The sequence below is a fragment of the Eurosta solidaginis genome, chromosome 3, assembly GCF_040869045.1.
Source record: "Eurosta solidaginis isolate ZX-2024a chromosome 3, ASM4086904v1, whole genome shotgun sequence".
NCBI lineage: Eukaryota > Metazoa > Arthropoda > Insecta > Diptera > Tephritidae > Eurosta > Eurosta solidaginis.
This window is the reverse complement of record NC_090321.1, coordinates 267,866,415-267,886,800: the sequence shown is the minus strand read 5'-3', so window position 1 is coordinate 267,886,800 and position 20,386 is coordinate 267,866,415. Positions and strand designations below refer to the sequence as shown.

The following is a 20,386-nucleotide window of genomic DNA, read 5'->3' as shown; positions in this document are numbered from 1 at the left end:
TTGTTAGGCCTTGAGCTCGAACCCGCGAAATGAAACAATTCCAAAGTTACGGGAACTCCAGATACGCTGATGCACAAAAAACTCATCGTCATTTGTATAAGATTGTAATGGAAGATCAATTAGCCGATGTATTTCCTAACATAGAAATAGTTCTTCGAATTTTTTTAACATTAATGATCACAAATTGTTCTGCCGAACGATCCTTCTCGCAATTAAAAAGAATCAAAGCTGCTGAAAGAGCTACAACGCGACAAGAGCGACTGGAGGTGTTAGGTGTACTTTGCATTGAGTCAGATTTATTAAACAAAATCGATATTGATGATCAATTTGCCGATAAAAATGTAGAAAACGACATATTTAAAATGTAGATAGTAATTTTATTGATATTATTACATTGTGACAATAAAACTTTTATGAAAGATAAAAGTTTGTATTTTTTTATCGAAAAAAAGAAGGGAACGGACGTGAAAAAGGGCCCCCAAATTGATGGTTGCCTAGGACCCGTTGAGGTTTAATCCGACCCTCGATATGCCTTGGTTAGCTCGCTAGTGGGCGTAATCAATCATAATTTTTATGAACTATTAAAATTCATTCGTGATTTGTCAGTCAGCCTAAATGTATGCAATGTTAATAAGGCGTTCAACCAACTTTCTTTGGGGCCAGATAAAATTAATTTCTTTTAAATTTTGGCATTGCTTGGTTTATTGTTATTTTATCATACGCAATATTTTGGTATGTTCTATGGAAAAGTTTCATTGTTTCAGCGTTGATTTGGGTCAAGAAACTGGTGTTTTGGCAATAAGTTTGATGGCAAATCGAAGACTGCACGTGATTGAGCGGTGAGTTGAAATGTGTTTTGCGATTATTTTCTGTTTCTAATTGAAATAGGCCCTTATGGTATATGTACTGGGAAACCAAAAGCACACTGTATGCGAACGGATGGTGTGGATTGTTGACAGGGGAGAGTTGATTGCTGACAGGGGCCCATCTGTCGATTAAATTTATCGAGCTAATGACTAATGGCGGCTGTCGTGGTGTGATGGTAGCGTGCTCCGCCTACCACACCGAAGATCTTGGGTTCACGCCCCGGTCTAAGCAACATCAAAATGTTAGAAACAAGTTTTTTCAATTAGAAGAAAAGATGGTATTTCTGCCATGAAAAGCTTATTTATTTATTACAGCTTAATTACAATGTACTTATATATAATTATCTTAACTAGACCAGAGAGGATAGATAGAATAAGAGACGTCATTTCATACTTTTTGCGAAATTTATTTGTAATGTGCCATTTGAGGGGTAATTTTAAATTGCTTCTACACATTTTCATGAGGCATTTTTGATTGTTTTAAATGATCGTATTAATTAAGCAATTCATCCTCTTTCCAAAAATCACAATATATATTAATATAAACTTCTTAAAAATGTGTAGAAGCCAATTTTCTAATACCCGCCAATCAGGTACATTACAAATAAAAAAAGGACGTGTGGCACTCGGGGACTGCCGCGGTAAAGCTATTGCATATTATCAACTTATGCAATTATAATATTTATGCAACATTTTGTTTTCTTTGATATTAATTCAAGTTTTGTCTTTGATATTAATTCAAGTTTACCTTTTTAAGCGTGGTGACCGATAAGAAAACAAATTTTTTACTTTTATTGAATAAATGAGAAGTTAATATTTAACTTTCACTTTAACTTTAACTTTAACTTTAATTTTAACTTTCACTTTAACTTTAACTTTATTTTTAACTTTAACTTTAACTTAAACATTCACTTTAACTTTAACTTTAACTTTAGCTTTAACTTTAACTTTAACTTTAGCTTTAACTTTAACTTTAACTTTAGCTTTAACTTTAACTTTAACTTAACTTTAACTTTAACTTTAACTTTAACTTTAACTTTAACTTTAACTTTAACCTTAACTTTCACTTTAACTTTAACTTTATTTTAAATTTAACTTTCGCTTTAACTTTAACATTCATTTTAACTTTAACTTTATGATCCGGGGTGGGCGTGAGCTAACAAGCCAACCTAATATAAACGCACGCAAGTCATTTTCTGTCAAAAATGTCTCATGCACATACAACTTGTATGAGAGCAATTGAATTTGGTGCGTGAAAACCTAACTCGATTTCCAATTTTTGTTCTGCGTGACATTTAGATTTGACGTTTGCACACATGCTTTACATGTCGCAACGAATGCTTATTTGGGTTAGGGCAAAAAACGCCGGTTGTTTGCGTGTGCTAAAAAACGCAGTGCGGTTTTATTAGGTTGGCTTTTAGCATACCAACGTAATCATCATCAGGCAATTTTGTAATGTTATCAAAGGTTTCACCGGGATTCGAACCGTGAATCACATGGTGAAACTGCAGTAGCCTTTAACCACTAGGCCATCAGCTCTTTTAGTTTGATTTCGATGGTCGTACGGTAAGGAAGTGTCGCACGCGCGCTTAAAACAGAGTACCAAATAGTGCGTGTGACACGTGTTCACCGTTCAAGCATTGAAATCAAACTAAATAAATAATTGATTTTGCTTTCGTGCTCGCTACGCGTTCGTGTTTACTAACACATTCTCAATTTGGTAACCGTGTAAATGTAGTGGTGCCCACCGCTGTTTATGATAGATATCCAATTTTATGTATTTGGCCTGTTGCTAACACCGAACCTTTACGAACCTTTTCGAGCCTTTTCGGATCTTTTTTGACAAATATCCGTTACGGTTTTTTTGATTTAGTCGCCAAGCCCGCGATAAAATCTATGCAATAGCTTAAAATTGAAATGACGTCTCTTATTCTATCTATCCTCTCTGACTAGACTAACATATATTTCTAACCTAGTTATATCTATGAACTACCCTATGGTGCTGAACTGTGGCAATAAGCACGAATGTGACATCGGAACGGCGCACGGTGGGGTATTTGATCAAACTGCGGGCCAAAATTAAAGCAGCGGTTATTTCTGTTCAAAAACTGGTTGTCTCACTTCATAGTTATGAAAGAAAATTTTGACAGTAAATTCACGGTGTTCCGCGCAGAATTAAAATTTTTTTGGCATTACATGAGATATATCAATATGGGTACCAAAAAAGTATTTTACTACGCATTTTTAATAAGGGTTGCCACCTCACCATCTTTTTTATATATCCACTACCATGTCGGAAATGGCTTGACCGATTTCAATCAAATTTGGTACACCGATATTGAATTACATTTTAAGACGTCGCACCTAGTTGTTGCCAGTGAGGATGTTTTCATAAGGTTGCCACCTTTTGCCAATAAGGGTATCAGTATCTTACAAAATTAATCACCACTAAAAAAATCGCGGGTATGCGTAGCCGCTTTTGTTATTAAACTGTAAAACAAACACATTTAGGTATTGCCAAAAAATTACTGACATGATATGCCACGAAAAAAAGAAATATATTTTTTTGCATGGCTTTTAAATAATATAATATTGAAAAGTAGTAGTATTAAAAATTGAATAACTAAGTTTAAATATGCGATATAAAAATCTAACATACATACATACATGTAAGGCGCGATAACCTCCGAGGAGATCTAAGGCCGAGCTTCTCTCCCAATTTGCGTCGTGCTCCTCTTGATTTTTCCTACAAATTGGCCGGACGGGACCTACGTGATTTTATGCCGACTCCGAACGGCATCTGCAAGGCAGATGAGTTTTCACTGAGAGCTTTTCATGGCAGAAATACACCCGGAGCGCTTCCCAAACACTGCCGAGGGGCGACTCCGCTTAGAAAAATTTTTCTTCTAATTGAAAAACCTTATTTCTAAAATTTTTGATGTTACTTTGCCCGGGGTTTGAACCCAGGGCATCCGGTGTGGTAGGCGGAGAACGCTACCATCACACCACGGTGGTGGATAAAAATCTAACATATGAATTAAAAACACATTTACCTGCCCTAAAAGAAAATGTAACTAGGTTTGATTAAGGCTAAACTAGTGAACAAGCATTTAGGTTAGAAAGGTATATTGCTTTTTAATCCAAAAATACATCGAACTGCACACAATTTTTATACAACTTTAGATGTCCGGGGTTAACTCCGTTGACGTAGCAGATGAGTTTTGGGGTATGTATACTATTCAGTGTACATCTAGGAACGCCAAGGAAAGTATTTAAAAAAATTGGAATAATTTGAAAAATCGACTTTTGGCCAGCTAGATTGATCAAATACCCCACAGTGCGGCGATGCATTGATATGATGGAGCTTCTCAGTGAAAACTCGTCTGCATTGCATATGCCGTTCGGATTTGGCAAAAAACAAGTAAATTTGTAAGGAAAACTAAAAAGGAGCGCGACGAAAATTGGAAGAGAACCTCGGCCTAAAGTATTTATTATTAATGGTAGACTTTCTGCGTCGGCAGCTCGAAGCGCTTTGTAAAACTTGTGCGTATGCAAGCGACCTCTCCTCATAGTGAAGGGACGATATAGAGCTAATGTAGAGCAACTCGTGCTGTATCGTGGCTCCTTGTGGTACGAGAACGGTGATGCGTATATGGGCTATAATCTATTTGACTGCAAAGTCGGACCAGAGACTTAAAAGCTCCCAGCACGGGTTCATTGGGAAAGGAACCAATGGACAGAATATAATAAATCGCCGTCGAGCCGATTTTATACAGTGCAGCTACTTATTTTATCCTGTGAAGACTACCGTGAGCGAGCAACTTAACCTTGCGGCCTCCTATAGCATTTAGAAACAATTGAAAGCTTTGTAGTTTCACATCTTCTGCAACCCAATTGTCAACATCACCTACACGAGGGTAATTCTGTTACAAATATGAATGTATCACATATATTAAGCAGGCGAAGTTCTGGCGATCACAAAATCCTCATGGAACTTGGAAGTGGAGGGGCGTGATGACCTAGAAGGTTCAATGTGGTCATACTAAATCCTTCCCGAGATGGTCGGGCTAGTACCTAAGAAAAACATTGCCCCTCAGAAGAGGCCATAGAGCATGCCTTTTCAGCAAGCTTCCGACACAGTCTGCTTCTTTTTGGTGCGTAAACGGTTTTGAAAATTCAACAAATCGCGTCAGTCACATATATTTCTTGTCCCTTGATCTCATTGGAGATGACATAGGTGGGTTCCTTATATTGCTCGTTGCTAAAGTTTCTTCCATAATCACCGTTGCAAGCGCTAAGAGGTCAATAAATCTTTCGAATAACTTTTCTGCTCGTACAATTCCGAGGTATTTAACAATCCGAGACAATACCTTCCATAATAATTCCTTCGAAGGTTACTCTGAGTGAAGAAGAACAAGTTTCGGTAGAGCTTACAGTCAGGACGCACTTTTTTAACCATCTCGTTACTATCGTGGCAACCCTGCAGAGCATCATGGAATTTGAAAGTCCGGCAGTGCAGCCTACCACTAGACAACGCACATTTTCAAGGTGCTCAATAACTTCGTTTACAACCAGAACGTAGGACACAAATCCCATATTTGTCACTCTTTCGTAGACTGTGACGACAATCCACTATATTGAGGTATTCCTGCAGCTTAATAATTTATCCAAAAGTGACATTGTTATACCGTCGACTTCTAAAGGTACCAGTGCTCTTTCGGTATGCTCCATCAGAACGTTTTTATAATTTTTCATGATACTTGGAAAAGCGCTTATCGCGAATACCTTGCGATCTAGAGTTGCCGCTCTTTATCAAATATGGAGTGAAGTACCGTTTGTGTTACCCCTACCTTTGGAATACGCATGATATGATGCCTAGAGTCGCTCCCAATGAATGCCGTCGCATAGGTGTAAATAGAAAAGGGAAGAGCAATTACAAAGCATGCACTGGGGCATTTATATCGCTGAGTGGATTGAGGCAGCTGCATTTACACTAATATAAAGTGTGAATGTTGGATATTTCGAGTTTAATACTCACCTCCCGAAAAGCTAACCGATGAAGAAGTGAAATTTAGAAACATATTCTAGTAACAATCGCGGTGTGCAAATTTTCTAAATCTTTTCTAATATCAATAAAAAAGTAAGACTGATTTGTCCACAGTTCCAGGGAGTCATTAGAGAGAGCTTATACGTGCCATATTAGTTCAATTAAATTTCAGCAGATAGAGACAGTCCTAAAAAAGAAAACGAACATTAAGACTAATTAAGATACAGAGTGCGGCCAGTTTTTTCGTTTACGTGGACTTAACCGCATGCATTTCGTTATTTATTCCAATTTATTGTCTATTCGTTCTTTCTTTTAGTATCATCTGGTGTCTCATAGTTTCCTCTGCCATAAATGCTGCCTATCATCTGGGCGGAATGCAATTGCATCGCTTCCTAAATTCGCCAACTGTTATCTCGGTCGATCGTGATTATCGTGGCTGGCATGGCCCATTACCAGCTGTGACACTTTGCTATTACGATCATATTGATGCATTCAAAGCGAATGACTATATTCGAGATAATTGGAATGTTACTGTCATGGATGATGATTATTTCTATTTTATGGATTTTCTAAGCGCTGTGGTGAATGCGACTGTAAAAAATTATGCTCACTTGGCACGTTTCGCTCAGGATGAACGTTTCGATGAGGTAAACTTTACGGATGTGGTACATTCTATAAATAGGCCTTTCAATCAGGTATTGACTAGCTCCGATAAAGATAATTCAACAATTCAAATCAATCCAGTTATGACAGAACGAGGTTATTGTTATGCGATTAATTCACCGATGTCAAAGTTAATGGCGGGAAGGTAAGTCAACAAATTATCCAAACTTTTCAGTTTTATTGAGTATTTTTTAGTCTCAAACTAGATGAAAAAAAAATCCGGTAGTTTTCACATGAAACCTTAAAGCAGCGCGCTTCGGCAAGGTCACAGGATGTACAGAATATAGAGTATCCCTCAACGAAGCAATGGGAGGATGGCTTGAACCAAAATGCTGACATTGCTGGGTACTCTGACGGCTTGAAAAAAGAATCGAGTTCTGGGATGTAAGCGAAGTATAAGTAGGGCAGGCAAGCTTACTGACTTCTTGGTTCTTTTCGTGTATTCTAAGCGGATGATTTCGTTTCGTTGGCATCTTATTTCTGCCATAGCAGAACGGACTAACTTCAGCTAGTTTGTGGCCAAAAAAGATTCCGAAATGGATATAAACAAGCTGAAAAATCTGTACAACAACCAATATTAATAACATAATTAATTGGCGTTGCTTATCCTTGCCTCGCAATAACTCATCCTCAATGCCATGTAACATTAAATTTTCCGCTACCTGTTTTTCCCGCCCAGTGGAAATCGCCAATTCCTCCGTTGATAAATTGAGGGGTCGATGGTTTCAGCCTCGCGTGTCTTTTTTCTGGTTCCCCCCTTAAATTTAGAAAATACAAGTTTAGAAATACATTTTTTCAGAAAACATTAGTCCGAACCCTTTTTTCAAAAAGCCAAAATTCAGGAGTCAAAACTCAGAAACAAGAGTTGAAATATCAAAATTCAGAAGTAAAATTTCAGAAGCTAACAACTTTTTGCTGTATCTTTACTTTCTGAATTTTGACTTCCGAAATTTGACTGCTGAAATCTGGTTTCTGAGATTTTACTTATGAATTTTGTCTTTCTGAAACAATGTGTTTCTGAAGTTTCTGAATTAAGGGGGGCACCCTTTTTTCTAATCAGGCAGCTCTCCACCCTGTTCGCGCCACGATAACGCTAACCGACATCGCGCGTTGTGGCGTAGCGTAGCCCTATACACGGTGCCATTGTGAATGATGACTAAGTGTGATATCTTATCTGTCAACTGCCTGACAGGATGTTCAATATGGCTTCTTTTTAGCGTTTTGACAGGGTGTTCAATATGGCGGCGCCTATCTTCAGCGGGTGATAGAAAGAGATACAGAATGAGGCAGCGATAGTCAATTACAAATCAGGTGATCCAATCACTTTGGAATTTTGACGTCTATGCAGAAGATATCACACTTAGTTATCATTCACAATGCACAGCGCCTTTCGTTCGAAAGTAAAGGAAAAGAATGGAAGGTAAAGGAAAATAAAGGAAGGAAAGGAGAGAAAAGAAAAGGAAAAGAAGGAAAAGAAAAGATAAGGGAAGGAAAGGAATGGAAAGAAAGAAAAGAAAAGAAAAGAAAAGAAAATATAAGGGACGGAAAGGGAACGAAAGGAAAGGAATGGAAGAAAAGGACAAGGAAAAGAAGCAAAAGAAAAGAAAAGAAAAGAAAAGAAAAGAAAAAAAAAGAAATGAAAAGAAAGGAAAGGATAGGATCGTAGATCATCCACGAGCTATCGACCTGTTTTTAAACGTTACCGTTTAGTTATTGAGAAATTATCGATTTACTATCGAAATGTTATGAATTAGTTACCAGTTCGTTCTCATTTGTTATCCATTTGTTTTCGAAGTTTATCGAAAAATTTTCGATTAATTATCGAAAAGTTATCGACTTGCTATCGGAGAGATCTCAATTTTATATTGGCGTGTTATCGACTTTTTATCGCTTTGTTGTGAAATGGATGCCGATAAAACTTGAATATTGAAGCCGTTAGTAAAACATTAAATTGTCGGTTTCGGTTGTTACCGACAAGAAGCCGACAAAACTATTCTCGATAGGTCAATATAGCTCGATACCTCCATTGTGGTTCAACTTCAACCCCAAGGCTAAATTTCATTACGATATGTATAATCCACTGAAAGCGGAATTAGAAATTTATTGAGAATATTTCGATGAAAAAACGCCTTAAAATCGAAAATTGGTATGAGTTCAACTGAAGTGACAGTCCTTGACCGACTATGAACCGAACCGTTTAGGTGCTGAAATTTTCAATTATGTATATTAGCATAATATTATTGATTATTGTTTAATATTTATCCGTCATTCTCTTTGTCAGTAATATTGAATACAACGACATCGTTCAGCCACTAACCTGTGAATATGACAAAGAGAAGTGTTTCATAAAAATGGATTTGTATGAGAGTACAGGAACGGTGAGTTTATATATTTAAAAATAATAACATAAATTTAATATAACTAGCCGGACCCGTGTGCATCTTGCGCAACAAATATAAAAGTGTCATATCAAATATCAACACAAATCAGCTGTTCTATCAATTAATCATCTATCAATAAAAACTTACATCCGCTGCGATCTGGTGAATGTTAGCAACTGCCGGTAATGCAGCGTTTGTTCTAATCAAATATTCACAATAGTGCCATAGTACAAATAGATTTATTTGTATGCTCACAGTCGTATATTTTTAACAAATTATTTTAATAAAATATAGCTAAACATAAGCACTACGACTAATAATGCCCAAAGCTCGCTAATAACATGAATCTCCATCCTTACAACCAAATTTATAGATTTGGATTCGAAATAAGAGCGAAAAATGGATCTGCACATAAAAACATCAATTCGAAATAATATAAAAGATGCGAGCTGAGTTAGGGAGTTTTTGCAACAAATTCTGGGCTGAGACGTTCTTTTATAAAATTTGAGATAGGGTGTTTTTAGAAAGAGATCTGAGATACGGGTTTCTTCAAATCCATTCTGGGAGTGCGTTTTTTTTTCGAACTGCCAGCAGAAAAGGTAAAATTCATCTCAGCAGTCAATTTTCTGATTCCTATACTATCAAACTGCTCTATACTTCTTTTATCAGGTCTCGTTTAGAATATGCTGCTTTTATTTGGAGACCAAGCAATCTTACAGCTATAAACAGAATTGAGAGAATACAGAAAGTTTTTCTGAAATACACCCTTCGGCCGTTAAACTTCTCAGAACCCATCCCTTCTTATTCGGCTCGTCTTATGCTCTTAAGTTTGAAGTCTCTTGAAAGTCATAGATCCGTACTTTGCTTATCCTTCACGTATGGCATTATTAACGGGTCCATTGACTGTCCATATTTGTTGGAAAAGATTTATTTCAATGTCCCGCAACGCACTCTCCGGAATTTTTATCCTTTCTATGGTGATAACTTTAGAACCAACTATGCTAATAATGCCCCTATAAATCGCGCTATTCGTGAGTTTAACTCCCTGAGTAGCACAGTCGCTTTGGACTTGTCGCTCCCTAAAGCTAATTTTTTGACAATATTATATTCAGTTCTATAAGTAGCTGGATTCATACGGAACCATAAGTAGATTGTTCTTAATATTTTTAAGTAAATTTTATATTCTAGTCTGTAAGGATTGCAATCCAAAGGCTTAAACAATAAATAAATAAATAAATAAATAAAATAAATAAATATATACAGGGTGGTCTCCTTTTCGATCTTTGCCACTATGTTAAAAGTTATTGCAGAGTTTCAAAAGTTATCGAAGAGTATCATAAAAATGGATTAAAATAAGCCCCACTCTTTTTACCATGATTTAATTATTTTGTTAATAACTTAAATTTTATTATAAGGTACACTACTTTGAGTTAAATATTTATGGTAAATTATTCGACCTTTACCTTCTGTAACATAAACTATTGTGATTAAAAATAATTTTTTACATTTCAGTTCGGTTTGGTATAAAACGTGGGTTTTTAGTTTTTTCTCACAATTATTTATCTTTAGTTTTTTAGTTCTTGTTTTAGTGCTAGTCTCAATCACTTAAAAATATGAATTTTTTGGTTTTTCCCGAAATAGTAACATGGTCAAACGGAAGTTTCCAAAATTTTGAAAAGTCACAAAGTTAGTTGGCCTTACGGTCACTTTAAATGGTCAATTGACATTATGTCCTTTGACCTTATGTCACTCCGGCACTAAATCATTGCAACGTCATGATCCCTAATAGATGTGTAAAGTTTCGACTAATCTTAATGCCATAAGAAGTGTTCAAGAGATCAATTGACCTTATATCCGGTGAATTTAAGTAACTTCATAAAATCATTTTATTATCATTGGTCCTTGATACGTGGCAAAGTAACAACTGACTTTATGGCCATTTGAAGTGGTCATAAGATCAAGTGACCTTGTGCCCTTTGCTCTTATGTCACCCTGCATCAAATTATTGCATTATCATCGGCCTTTGATTAGTGTACAAAGTTTGAATTAAATCTATCAGTTTAAAGTGGGTAAAAATCGAGTCAAAGGAGTCGGTTACATATAAACAAAAAAAAAAAAAAAACACATACAGGTGAAGCTAATATAAGCGTGTTAAAAAGGACAAACATAAATTTGAGTCACTTTTGCCTCAATTGATGATCAACCTACAAAGACACCTTTATGTGATACCACACAAAGTTTTATGTTAATTTTGACTCCAAAAATATATTCATCATATAGGAAAGAGTTCAGAAAGCAATTCTGCAACTGAAGTGAAACTGTGAGGCTATTAAAACCCTCGATCGAATAATCGATAAGTCGACTAGCAAAATTGGTTCAGTTAAATAATCGACTATCACTAACCGTCTAATTTTTTGCATTCGACTACTGACAGATTCGACTGTTCGAATATTGTTTTTTTTTTTTTTAATTTTCGATTAGTTCCGCGATTAGTAAAGACGCTGTGGAGTTATTGTAAGCCATCTGCAGCTCACATATTTTGCACTTTGCTTCTTTGACTCCTCCAAACTAGAAAAGAAATTTCTTATCCAGTTACGTCTTCGAAAACAAACATTTTTTTTCATATTTTTCAATGACAAAAATTGAATGTATGAGATCATCAGTATTCGCATGGTATAAGCAAGAAGGTAATTCCATTCTCATTATGAAGTTGTAATTTTTGATTAAAAAACAGATTATCATGGCGGAACGATACAAGGTGGCAGCATGGTGACATACCTACAAACATAAATAAAAATTCCATGGACTTTGTTTTTGTAAATTCGATGGACAACTGTCAAAATCGACTTGCACCGGAAGTTGATGTATCAAGTTAAATAAAAAAAGTTTTCAATCAGCTGTCCTATGCTGCCACCTTGTATCGTTCCGCCATGCAGATTATTGAAGTTTCTTTTCATGTCAACATTAAGCATAGCGTTGCCCAATCGAATATATGTAGAGGAGGGTAATTTTAAAGTATATATTTGGAATTTTTTCAAAATACTTTCACCAAAAGTTTTAGAGATTCATATTTTAAAACAAGGATATTCAGGAATGTTCTAGCTTTTCTATTTTTTATTGAAGTATATTTTTAAAGTCTTCAAGCTTAATACGATGTTGATAATTATGACAGTTTTGCCCATTCTTCCGCATAGAGAAGAAAATGATTTCTTTCGCAGTTGCAAAATTTTTTTTTTTTTTTTTTTTGAAATTTGACGGTTTCGGTATTGTATTTCCTGTCGCAGCGCGATACAAGGAATATCGACCCAGATTCGTGCGAGTTTCGCGAAGCCTCAATACTTAACTTCGGGGCACATAAGTCTATGGTATTGAGTTGGGGACCATGTTAGCAGACTTTAAGATTGCCAGCTGATCTCCTTATAGGTTGCTTGAGTCTTGTCTTTATTCTTACCAAATGCTACCAGCGATAAGTTGTAGTATTTTTTTAAAAGTTTTTTTATAGATATCGTGGATGATCGACAAGGCGCTAAAAAGTGTGCCCGAAGCTTTTGACATAATGGGCCGAATTCAGAACGATATCGGCTTAATCGATATTTGACGGGATCTAATATAATGAATTTAAATACAAAATCACCTTGATCATCTGGCCTTAAGAGCGATCCTATATATGGACGTTAGCTATATGGACGTTAACTGTACTGGTGGTTCTTGAATACGGCGAGAGGAATGATGTTGGTCATCACTACATATCTTATAGCGTTTTCTTTTCTGGCTAAAGTGTTACGCTTTTTGTACGCCGCGCAAGGGTTGTTGTTCTATTCTAAAAAACGGGCAACGCCTTTACGGGGTATTTCGTTCTTTTGTGAAAATTGTTGCATGCTCGCAACGCAAAAGCGTTACACTTTTACCCTGTATAAAATGGCGGTGTGGCAGTGCAACTCTGTGAAACTCTCAATTCGCTCTTAAGTTCCACATATACTCTGTTAATATGAGTGAATATGGTTAGTTGGAATATTCTTTGTATGCACTATAAATGTTGAACATTTTCTGGGGTAGGAGTAACTCTATTAAGGCTTTACCATTTACTTAGGCAACAATTTATTTCAGAAAAGAAATCGCTGTTAGCAGGGTTTCCCGGGTGCCAGTATTCTAACCAGCTTCCCATAATATATTTGACATTTTGGTAACTATCCGCTGCCTTGAGACTCAGTTAAAAATAAATACAAGGCACGACATACCTCCGAAGAAATTAAGGCCGAGCTTCTCTTCCAATTTCCGTCGTGCTCCTCTTTTATTTTTTCTTATATATTGGCGGGACGGGCCTTTCTTTTACGCCAACTCCGAATGGCATCTGCAGAGCAGAAGTACACTCGGAGTGTTTGCCAAACCACTGTCTAGGGGCGATCCCGTTTAGAAAAACTTGTTTAATTGCAAAACCTTGTTTCTAAACTTTTGATATTGCTTTGCCCGGGACATGAACCCAGGATTTCCGGTATGGTAGGCGGAGCACGCTACCACCACACCACGGCGGCCGCAAAGACTGAATTGTTTCAACAAAATCTTGGCTGTCTAATCCGGTTCTAATGCTTCCAAGTTTCCAGATGATAAGCGCCCTCCTCTCGCAGTATACATATGCCTTGGCGAAATATTCAACAGATAATTTGCATATATATAATCCCTTTTTTCGGCAAGATTCAAGCGCCCTCAAAATTTGCAAACATTTTTAAAACCAATAAAATAATGGATGATTTTTTTTTAGTTTAGACGGTTGCACAAAACGTCATATTCTCTTAATTGTCAGGTAGTTAATACGGCCATTGTAAAGGTTTAAAAGTAAGATATGTGGCAGCTCTTCGTTCACGGCTGTGCTCACCTGACCATAATGCTCGTTCTATCTCATATTTTATCGAGGCTATTCGACAGCGTTTTACTACTTTTGTACAAAATAATGTAGGAACTGTAGTGTAGTAGGGTGTGTATTAGCTGGAGTACGGTTTTTCGTGGATAACTTTTAAACGTGTCTAAAAACTTGACTTCCGTGTTTCACTCTTAATGGTGATATAACTAGGCATCTTTGGATACCCTATTCTACGACTTCTGTAAAATTTTCGATAGGTCCCATATAATGCACTATATATTTCATACTAAATGTGTCTGATAAAATTTACCATCACAGCAACCCGCGAAATCCTCTCTTGTTTAGCTAATTATATTATTATATTGCATCCCTGCGTCGATACTGATGGCAGCAACCCCGACAATTTTGCACTTCGTTCAGTCAAAGAGTATATATTGTCAAGAGGCGTCACTCGATACTTTTGTTGTTGCCAAAGCGAATTACTCGATGTTTTCTCAAGGTAGTCGTTGTTTTTTTTTATCAGATGTATTTATAAAAACGCCTTCTATACATTTTCGTGGGGTATTTGTGTTTATTTTACTGATTGTATTAAATAAATTAATTAATTCTCTTTCCAAAAATCTTAATTATGCAAAGTCACTTTACCGCATAACTATATAGGATTCAATTAAAAAAAACTAAACAAAACTTCCTTGAGAATCACATTCGACATGACAGGGTTGCTTTGGCAACAACAAAGTATCGAGTGACGCCTCTTAACAAATATATACTCTTTGGTTCAGTGTCAAATACACGTTGCACCACGCTCCACACTGTTTTGATACTTCGATCAGTGACAAACGGCGTAGTGTTAGAAAGCGGATTAAGCAAACATATCTTATTTGTAAACCTTTACAATGACCGACAACTGACAATGGAATTACTTTGTTTTTTATACCATGAGTATTCGAATAATGACAGTTAGTCGTTTGCATGATCTGTTGAAGTCAAACACCAACTATTCGATTTTCGTTATATGCAAAAGTAGCTACTCGACTAATCGATTAACCAAATAATCGATTGTTAACAAGAGGTCAAATTGATAAGATAATTTTTCAAACAGATTTTAAAGCTACCAGCATCATATTCTTCTAGGATATTGTGGCGAATATTAGCATAACTATGTTGTTAACAAAAAACAAGCAGCCACACTTATGTACATGTACATATTAAAGCAAGCAGCCTCACTTATGTACAAGGCAACGAAGAATATTCGCCACACATAATCAGCAACTCGAAGCGAGGAGATTATTTCACATAGCCATATGTAGTCATCAGCTAAGAGCAGAAGTTGTTACTCACACATACACACGCATATAGCTCAATACACGCTATTAATGAAGTGTAATTGTGATTGAGAAGTACTACTCCCAACGTAGTCTAAATAAAGAACATTTTGCAATACTGAATATTGGAGTTATTTATTCCTCAGTTCAGCGATTCGAACATTAGCAAAAGGTGCAAAATTATCAGGAACTTCCCAAATTCGTTAAAATATTAAAACCTTACTAGAGCTAAGCAAAATAATGATTAGTGATGTTAGATTCAGCATTGACAAAATATAATTTTCACAGGTTGACGTTCACTCGCCCTTTGAGGTATCAGCAAGTGATGCTAATCTTATTTATTTACGTAAATCTGATGAAATAACTGCATCATTCAAAGTACTCGAAACTGTGTAAGTTGGATTGTGAAAGCTGAGATTTCAATTGTTTAAGTCATATAAAAAAATTTTAGCGCCTCAATCAATTTACGTAATCTTGAAGTTGGTCAAAGAAGATGTGTCTTTTATGATGAGGAGACTTCTCAACTGAAGGTAATAATTTTCTTTGGTATTTTTGATTTCAATATGCCCGTCTTTCCAGGTATATAGCAAAACCTTGTGCTTAGTGCGGTGTCGCGCTGTTATGGCCATGGAAATGTGCAATTGTGTACCGTTCTTTTACGGGTTTGTGGGTAAGTTAAATTCAACGACGGCCACAGTGGTGTGATGGTAGCGTGCTCCACCTACCACACCGTATGCCCTGGGTTCAAACCCCGGGCAAAGCAACATCAAAATTTTAGAAATAAGATTTTTCAATTAGAAGAAAACTTTTCTAAGCGGGGTCGGCCCTCGGCGGTATTTGTCAAGCTCCCCGGGTGTATTTCTGTCATGAAAAGCTCTCAGTGAAAACTCATCTGCCTTGCAGATGCCGTTCGGAGTCGGCATTAAACATGTAAGTCCCGTCCGGCCAATTTGTAGGGAAAATCAAGAGGAGCACGACGCAAATTGGAAGAGAAGCTCGGCCTTAGATCTCTTCGGAGGTTATCGCGCCTTACATTTATTTTTATTTTTTTTTCATTCAACGAGCAAACGAATATATCCTATTAAGTACCAGGAGTTATAATTATGGCAAAAACTTTGCTGGGTCCCAGCAGCTTAATTGCTGCTTTGAGGTTTGGTAACAGAACCACAGTTTCTTCCTGCAACCCTACATCTTGTTTCACTAACGAAGCCAAATACCCTGGCACAAAAATCACCAACAAAAGCATGTGATGCCAGATGGCCGTGCCCTCTATGTCCATCATTAGCATGAGATCTTCTCTTTTTTGGTTCCATTTCTCTCTTTCCATGGCTTCGTTGAAGGTTCCATAGTTTCTTATTATGAATTTTTTCCTTAGAATTTCTCTTTATGTGGAGCAGATAAGTAGTAGAATATTTACCTTAACTCAGGGCTCAATATATTCTTCCCCCCTTTGAAGAGCTGCCATTCGTTCGGCGGTACCACACATGGGATCCATAACTTTTTTTTAGTACCATGAGGAACTGCACGATTGTTCCTTGCTTTCGGAGATTTCGAAGAACTAACTTAAGTCATGTAAGGCATTTCATTAAATCGAAAATATTTACTGAGGATGATCGTGGAACAAATCAGCTTCCTTTCTACATTTCGCGGCGATAAACTACCTCTTTGAGGATGCTGCGCCAGATCACTCAATCGCTCAATTGTTACCGCACCTTAGCTTAGTAAGCGAGCAGCCTCTGATCTCTTTCCACTGTTTTTCTGGTCCATGACAAGCGTATGCCCCCCAATGGGTTGGCTCGACCATGGCCCCAGAGCGCTGAATTTTCTTAATACTGGCAAGTACTCCCTTCCCCTCTCTATCAGGTATTGTTCTTAGCGCCTATTCATAGCTAGGGATTGCAAGCAGCTGGCTTTTCATTGCAACCCGCCTATGGAACCTGAGGGCGCTCCCTTACTTTGCTGATAGTACCAGGTGGGAAATGATTTACACTCCGTAGGTCATACCAATTGGCGTCAGTTAGCACAGCGAAGAAGCGACTGACGCTATCTGTTTGACATCATGCCTGTTGGAGGTATTTTTGCCACATTGCAATTCAAAAGATGTGGAGATGCATTATATGCAGGACATATATTGTGTATATCGAATATCATTTTATTATGGATGAGTCAGAGTTTAACATATTACGGTATCCAGATCGAAGTTGTGCCAGGGTGACGCGCGTCTCACTCAACACGCATGATTCTTTGGTCGAACAATTTGCTGCTGGTTTATTTGGACTTCCATTGGATGATATTCATGACAATTGGTGAGCGATCGCCCTATTGGATGGAGCGAAGCAGTGTTAAGAGAACAAGAAGAAGAATACTCATATGTGTTGGCTATTTTACTTGGTATCCCATTCTTCAAAATCAAACTTGAACTCCTTACAGTTCTCTCATCTTTCGCAGACCTTGACGTAGTAGAAACCAGTCCAATGTGCTTAAAATGGGGTCCATTTTCCGTAGCACAATTTAGCTATCGTTGCGTATGCGAAAGTGCAATCACTTCTAATTTTTGGCAAGCTATGATTTAAGGCAAACTGATGATTTTGCTGAGATTAAAACAAGTTTTGATATAAGCCGGTTTCTAGGTCCGCTGCAGTAGAACGTTTTCGAAATGGCAGCGAAGTTTGGACCATATTCCATTCAGTAGTTACATTGTAATATATTACTATGCTATGCTATATTTCTAGAGGGTCCGAGCTGCGATCCTGTTGGTTTCGAGTGCCTACTGGATTTTAAATGGCCAATCTGGGCATTACACATCTGCAAATGTCCAAGCACTTGCACTGAAGTCGAATACACTGTCCAAACTGCGCAGAAAAGTTTTTGGTTTGTAGAAATAAAAAAGCAGTACGAAATCAATAAACTAATTTACGCGTCCTATCATTTAAGGGGTGTTAAAAGTGAAGATTTAGGCAACACCAATGATGGTGTCATATCCAGTTTTCGTTGGGATGTAATACCGCCAAAAGTACGAATGAGACGTGATGTGGTATTTAGTTATGAGGATTTATTAGGTAAGTAAACATTGATTAGAAGAATTTTGTACAAAATTAAGTTGTATAACTAATTATTGTTTTTGTTATTGTTTTCATTTCTTTCAAATTACCTAGTTTCATTTGGCGGCACTTTGGCTCTTTTTCTTGGCTTCAGCCAAATCACATTGGTACGTGGCGGCTATGTATTGATCTATCATATGATAATGGGGTTTGTGGAGATGTTTGTGAGCTTAAGAAATTACTGCCAGTGCAACATATCATTTTTCAAACGAAAATCAAACTCAAACCCAGGGTCGTTATGTCTCAAGAAGACTAATAATCGTGTAGCTTTACTTAAAAAACGTCAAAAATTGATCGCTGTACACTCTAAATTATAAAAAGTTATTTACTTCCTACATAAAAAAATCAAAAAATTCATTGCATTTCATAAAATCAGTCTATTAACTAATTCAGCAATTTAGTAAGGAGTATAAGTTTGTTGTGAGTGCATACTATCTTAAATAATCTACATCCGGATGAAAACACAATATTCGAGAAACTCTTCATTCCGGGAAGTGGACCAGAGCCGCCCCATTCTAAATAAAACAGTTTAGAGTCCAACTTGCTTGATAAAGAGTCAATCCGTTTAAGAATTCAGAATTGAACATTGAGCAGATACTTCCGTAACTAGCTCATTATTATATTTTCGGGCAAAACAAATTTTGCGGGGTACTCAAGTCTACTCCTTTATATATAAAGAAGGGTTTACATAGTGTGGCGAAATTTAGCATCACTATGCTGTTAGCAAATAATCACAACAACAAAAACAGCAAGCAGCCACACTTATGTACATGTACAATTTAAAGCAAACAGCCACAATTTTGTACATGGCAACGAATAATATTCCATACACATAACCAGCACCTTGAAGCAGAGAGATTATTTCACAAACATATATGTAGCCGACAGCTAAGAGCAGAATTTGTTACTCACACGCATATGGCTAGAAGAAAAACATAAACTACAGATATACATGTATATAGCTAAATAAACATGAGATATAACTGTTCTAGAAGGCATGTTTGCGAAACGTCTACACCTTAGGTGAAATATGCGAACGAGGCAACAGAGAGTATAAAAGCAGCGCAAGTTGAGGAATAATAATCAGCTTGATTTAAACATGCTATTAGTGAAGTATAATTGTAATTGTGAAGTACTACTCCCAAAGTAGTGCAATAAAGACCATTATTCAATACTGTATATTGGAGTTATGTATTCGGTAGCTCAGCGATTCTAACGTTAGCAGAAGATGTATAATTATCAGGAATTCCCCAAAATTCGTTACAATATGTTTGCATGCAGCTTATGGACTCCGAAACCACTCCACCAATTTTATTCAATTTGAAGGATTGCTTAACTGCAATCCGTAGAGTGTTTCCTTCGGCGAAATGGACCAGTGACCGATCTATTCAAAGTGGACCAGGGACCTTTTTATTCACCGACCGATTTGCCTGAAAATCATTACCGGTGCTATGGCAGTGTATATAATTTTAAAATAAAAACATTCCATTAATTCGCGAATTTATGCTACACTTAGGTCCAATTGCAAAACGGCGAGCTATTTTATTTAGCTCAGAGTTAATTTAAAAAATGTGCCATAAATGTATAATTTTAACTCCTTATATCTTATTCTAAACTAAAAAGTTAACTTGATGTCCTGCAAGTCGGCCTTAATGTAAGAAAATAAATATTTATTTATTTAATTATTAGTACTAGTTTTTCAAATTTAATAATTTATTAAGTTTAAACTGAACTTTATTGACTTTGTTGACTAGCTTTTTTCAGTTATTCTATTATTTTATTGTAATTATTTATTTGCATGCAGTTAAAAATTATTTTATAATGATGCCAAGAAAGTATAACTTCTAACAAGCGTACATAAGTACAAACACACTCAGCTCTTTATTCATATAACTCTTAGTATATTGACCTAGATCAACGATATGATGTATGTGTATATGTAAATTGAGTTTTAAGAAAGTTTGGAAAACTGCGCCGGGCCAAACCCCCCTTCACTAGGTAAAGTTAATTTATAGTCATTCTAACTTCGAGTCAATTCAAGCTAGACTAAGAATAAGATTTCGTATATGGATTATACTGTAACGAGTTTTGGGAATTCTGATTACTATACACCTTTTGCTAACGTTCGTATCGCTGAACTGCTGA

The 20,386-nt window shown here is 36.6% G+C and overlaps 1 protein-coding gene across 1 annotated transcript; it reads left to right on the top strand.

The window, feature by feature from the left end:
- Nucleotides 1-29: 29 nt before the first annotated feature.
- ppk3 (pickpocket 3) lies at nt 30-18,558 on the top strand. The gene is made up of 10 exons (XM_067777234.1): nt 30-364; nt 765-839; nt 6,230-6,721; nt 8,858-8,954; nt 15,429-15,532; nt 15,592-15,670; nt 15,720-15,810; nt 17,873-18,011; nt 18,075-18,199; nt 18,296-18,558. The coding sequence occupies exons 1-10, from the start codon at nt 30-32 to the stop codon at nt 18,556-18,558; spliced, it is 1,800 nt and encodes a 599-aa protein (XP_067633335.1).
- Nucleotides 18,559-20,386: the final 1,828 nt, after the last annotated feature.

What these genes read in the sequence shown, in the direction of transcription:
- ppk3 (XM_067777234.1), top strand. Translation starts at nt 30, where the DNA reads ATGAAACAATTCCAAAGTTACGGGAACTCCAGATACGCTGATGCACAA. An exon ending in AGACTGCACGTGATTGAGCG is followed by an intron (nt 840 to 6,229) that starts GTGAGTTGAAAT and finishes TCTTTCTTTTAG; the next exon opens with TATCATCTGGTGTCTCATAG. An exon ending in TGTATGAGAGTACAGGAACG is followed by an intron (nt 8,955 to 15,428) that starts GTGAGTTTATAT and finishes TAATTTTCACAG; the next exon opens with GTTGACGTTCACTCGCCCTT.